We start from the raw sequence: 5,000 nt of genomic DNA, 5'->3' as shown, positions 1-5,000 counted from the left end.
GAGAAATTTCAGCACCTTCTAAATACACAAAACACCAATTCACTTGAGGGAGGTTGCTATAAATGTGACAAGAGCAGATGCGACCGTTGTAAAAATTATTTTGTCGACTCGAAAAATTTTTGCAGTTTTAAAACAGGTAAATCCTCCATTGTTATACCCAATTTTACATGTAGTTCCAAAAACGTCATCTATTTAGTTTCTTGCAAAAAATGTCAGCTTCAATATATCGACTCAAGAACCACCGAATTCAAGGTAAGGTTTAGAAATCACAAGTAATTAAAAGCCTATCGATTTCTTCGGAGTTGTTAGGGGCCTGCACCTGATGGATGCATTGAAATGAAAAATCATCTAGGGTATATATATATCCGAGATGATTATATGATGATTATTAGATGATTATATCGAGTATAGTCTATCCTTGCGGTAGAGTGCTCGATGCGTTTCGCAGAGCATAGTATATCTGAAGACTGAACTAATCTATAAGACATGTGTCACTCTGAGTTTCACGCTTACGCGATGCTCATCTGAGAAAAAAAAACAACTTTTACTTACAATTAAAACACAAGCTGTTTACGTATTCAGAAGTACAAAAAATTCACAAGAAACGCAGAGACGGAGTGGGCAGCTAGCCGTAAGGGCCTGGGTCCTAGAGTCCATGAGCTGAGCAAATTCCCTGAAGAAATCACCGGACTGCGGACACCTCGAACAGCAAACGGACAAATTGTATCCAGGAAATAAATGAAGGGAGTAGTTTCTTAAGTAACTGTGGTGCTGCGTCGGTGGGGAAGTAGTATACAAAAATTTGTATACTGTTTCGGCCTTCTGGGCGTCATTAGTGCAGTGCTGATGTCTACGATGAAGATTCAGCTTAAAAAACCACTCCAAATGTCCTACACACGTGGAACATCTAAGCCAACCTAACCACTGAATACAATTTACAAAAATTTGCTTTTATCAACGGAGTTGATAATGTAAATTGACCACCGTACAGAGATTCTAAAAGCTGACGTTTCGAGGGTTAACCCTTCGTCAGAGCGAATCGACGAATTGTGGGATATGTGTACTTTTTATATAATAATAATAATAATAATAATAATAATAATAAATAATAATAAAGAAAATTTTCTTATATGCGCATTTAAAATCTCAATGCGCTTACAATAAGGTAAAAATGTGTATATATATATATATATATATATATATATATATATATATACCGTACATCCTGTGCCCAAGTTCAGGAGTTGCCATAAAGCCATTATGGTGACAACCGGGAGGGCACATTGTATACATATTGTATATATATATATATATATATACATATACGGAAATCTATAAAAATATGTATATCAGTAAAAATATACTACCTATACTGCTCTAATCATATGGACTGATAGATGTTCATATAAATACTTATTTAAATGCTAATTGAAAAAAGTAGGTTTTTAATTTTTTTTTTAAAGCCATTTACTGATTTAGAGTTTTTTGTATGTTCTGGTAAGATGTTCCAGAGTTCCGGTCCGGCGTAGCTGAAAGCTCGTTGACCATAAGAAACCATGTTGAGTATTGGTTTTTCTAATACTAGACGGTTACTTGAGCAGAGTGTACGTGTACTGCCCTGGCACACGAAATGTTCTCTTCCGGTTGCCCGCTGCCCAACCCACTGCCTTTTATGCGCATATCCTTTCTTTCTTTTGGGCTATTGATCTGCCTTCTGGGATTACTTATACATCCCGGGTCTTTTACAAGGGTTTTTTAGCGGATTTGTGCACCACCCCGATTCTCCCTGCCCTCTGTTCCTGCTTCGTTCCTTCTCTTTTTTCTCTTTCTCGGCATTGGAGTATGGTTCGTGATTCTTTTACTGAGAATTAAAAGAATGATCTCGCATGGTTGATTACCCTTCGCGCTGTTAAGGTGCTGCATTCTCCTTGTATCTGGGGTTATAGTCGTTCGTCCCGCTGTGCTTCATGCTCGCCTCTAGAGACGATTGATCGTTGCTTCTTGGGTTGTCGTAGAGTTAAATTGGTCTGGTGTCGCTTTGTCCCTTTGCTGTCTGCCGTGTTGTCAACCCCCTTCGTTCCTAATTGCCCCTATTGTTTTCTTTTACTAATTCCCGGTGCCCGAAAGGAAGTGGTTGCGTCTGCTTTTGTATTTCATTTTAAGTCGATTTTGTGCGGGATTCGGAAATTTCGCAATAATGCTACTTTTCACAAGGGTAGAGAGGACTCTAGAGCCATTGTTAAGTTTATCACTGCTGATGCTAAACGTAGGATTCAATTCGATATGCGATATCGAATTGATTTCTCAGGTTAAGTTTAATTCTATCTGGGTTCATCCAGCTGTTTACCGTGCCGGTAAGCTTGTATTTTTTTCTAGCTGCTTCTTTGCTGTAGTTTCTTCTCTTGGGCATTACAAAGCTTTTGCTTTCATGTCCAAATTGAGAACTCTACTAGGATGAGTCATTGCCTCTAGCAATTTTGAATGCTCACTATCTCGCTAGTTTGAGCACTTTGGCATGGCTTAGATGTATCAAATGTGTGAAACATTTGGGGTGGTTTTTTAAGCTTAATCTCCATCCTAGACATCAGCAATGCACTAGTGAGGCCCAGAAGACCAAAGCCGTACTGTCTGCATATATATATATAATACCATTTACTGTTTTACAAACAAAAACAAATTAAAATTTATAGTAAAGCGATCATTGATCATTGTAATTACTAAAAGAGTGTTTGTTAGTCTCGTTTTCAAACTTTTTGTGTCCTTAGAGTTTTGAGCGCTTTCTCTAAGTTATTCCAGTCTTTGTTTGATCTGACTGTTAACGTTCACCCTCTTCAGTGGAGTTTTTGCATATGGGGCAGCGTAGGTTTAGTTTACTCAAACGTGTATTTCTGGAGTGGATATCAGAATTCAGTTGAAGCATAGATTTCAGTTATTCAGGTGCTTTTCCGAGTGTTCTCTTGAGAACCTGTTGACGGGAACGTTGAGAGTCCAGAGTAGAGAACAATACACGGATGTCCGCTTACGACTTTATGGCAATATTTTGCAAATCCCAGTAATTTGCATATATCATAAGTCACAAAGCATTAAATGTTAATTCAAATCACAAAGGTTAAACTTCGTTTAAAATTTCTTCTTCAGTTCTTGTTTGAAACTGTTTAGCTGCCATGACTGCGTAAAAATTATTTGCTTGACTCGGCTGGCATACCAATTTGCCGCTGTTTCAAAGGTGCACGACCTGATAACGTGGGAGTCGAAAGTTCAAGTCGTTGTTTCCCTAGGGAGTTTTGTTCGCTGTAGAGAGTTAGTGAGTTTTGACCCATGACAGGTGACACGTTCTCCTCCAATCGGAAAACGTATTTGAGTTAGGACGTATAACAAAGCCTTTTATGATTCCACTACACGAGCAGTGAACACAGCACCTAATAGACAGGTAACAATTCGCACTTACACTAATTTGAGATGAGACTGGTTTTACTTAGCGTGCTGAACGATTTCTGCAGGGTAGGAAAGCTGCGATATATGGCGAACAAAAGAGCGATTGGGCCTGATGGCAGGTTATATCAGAATAAGAGATTGTTGCAAAATACATGTACACGTACCTTCTTCTTGGTGAAAAAAAGGCCGATCGACTTGTTTATCGCCCCTAGAATATTGTCCAAAGCTTCGGATGTGATCCCTTGTTCGCCTTCGCTATAATTGCTTACAAACACATTGAAAAGGTCGTCCGCGTGGCTGCATGGATGTCCCCCACCATTCTTGTCAAGCGCGGGCAACAAGCAAAACAAAATGACAGGACATATTTTTGTAAATTCGGTTGCATTTAGCGTCTTTGATGGCGATGACCCGTCGAAATTGTGGAGATCGTTGTGGGTAAAGCACTGTGAAAAAGAGGGAAAATTAAAGTCCTATAAGACGTGAATATTTTAAGGTCCCCAGGTGCACCATGTATAACTTCACATTAACACTAACAGTTAGCAGAAATACAAATTTTCCTATTAAAATATAAAGCAATGAGTTAAACCCATTCAGTGTGTGTCATAGAGTAGATGAATGATACAGGACTTCATTTTTGTAGGCACAGACGCCTACGGAAAAATACTGACCGGAATTTTAGAAATTCGGGGGTGTATTTTTACGTTTTCTAAAAACCCTTCAACTAGTCACTTGTCGCAATTCTTGTACGTTCCGTCTGAAGTTCAGGTTCATGCAACAACGTAGCTGTAACAGAGAAATTCTTAGTATATTTCTTCTTACCTGCCGGTAATCTGGGCTAGATTTGTTCTCGGTGCAGTTTAAAAGATGCAGACTCTTAAAAAGCCTTTGCTGATCTTCAAAGGTAAGAACATCGCCATTTACAGCCTCTCGGAGGTCTTTGAAGGAGTAGTATTCGTGTTTGCGGCTATCATGGGTGAAAATAAATGTGCCAAAATTCAGCAAGAATAACAAAAATATATTGGATTTGTGGGAAGTCATTTTTCTTCTGTTCCAAAACTGCGCCACCTCTTTCACAGTTATCTGTTTGCGCTTTTTACTCTAGTCGACAGCCTACCTGTGACTCGTATTGATGTTTTTATTGGCTCTAACGGACTCTTGGCCCCATTCCATCATTATCGAAGCATTGCCAAATCTCTCTTTGTATTAGAAAAGAATACTCAACCGATATCCGACTGTGACAAGTTCTCCGTTGAAAAACTATTCGGTGTTTTTAATATTATAGGGAGAAAATCGTCCTTATTAAAGTAAGGACTAAGTATCTAGATTAATGTCCATCCAGATGATCTCTAAATCCATGAGAGAAAATTCATCAGGTATTGATTCGGCCATATTATTGAGGAGTATGAGCATTATTGGAAGCGCTTGGATGGAAGCTATTTTCAAGCGAAAATCACGACCTTCTTTTTTCTTACATTTCATTGAATAAAGATTTACAAAAAAACTTTATAAAAAAATAGCGAAAATACAAGACAAAGTCATCCTGGTTTTGTTTTCAAGTCAAGGAA

The 5,000-nt window shown here is 38.5% G+C and overlaps 1 protein-coding gene across 1 annotated transcript in view; it reads right to left on the bottom strand.

The window, feature by feature from the left end:
* LOC138005968 (metal cation symporter ZIP14-like) overlaps positions 1 to 4,473 on the bottom strand; it is a 70,600-nt gene extending 66,127 nt beyond the window's left edge. Inside the window, exons 1-2 of the mRNA XM_068852131.1 lie at positions 4,255 to 4,473; positions 3,600 to 3,878 (exon numbers count right to left, since the gene is read on the bottom strand). Of these exons, the coding sequence (XP_068708232.1) occupies positions 3,600 to 3,878; positions 4,255 to 4,473 (498 nt within the window). The remainder of the gene's footprint in view (positions 1 to 3,599; positions 3,879 to 4,254) is intronic.
* Positions 4,474 to 5,000: the final 527 nt, after the last annotated feature.

The sequence above is a fragment of the Montipora foliosa genome, chromosome 6, assembly GCF_036669935.1.
Source record: "Montipora foliosa isolate CH-2021 chromosome 6, ASM3666993v2, whole genome shotgun sequence".
Taxonomy (NCBI): domain Eukaryota; kingdom Metazoa; phylum Cnidaria; class Anthozoa; order Scleractinia; family Acroporidae; genus Montipora; species Montipora foliosa.
This window is presented reverse-complemented; position numbering and strand designations above follow the sequence as displayed.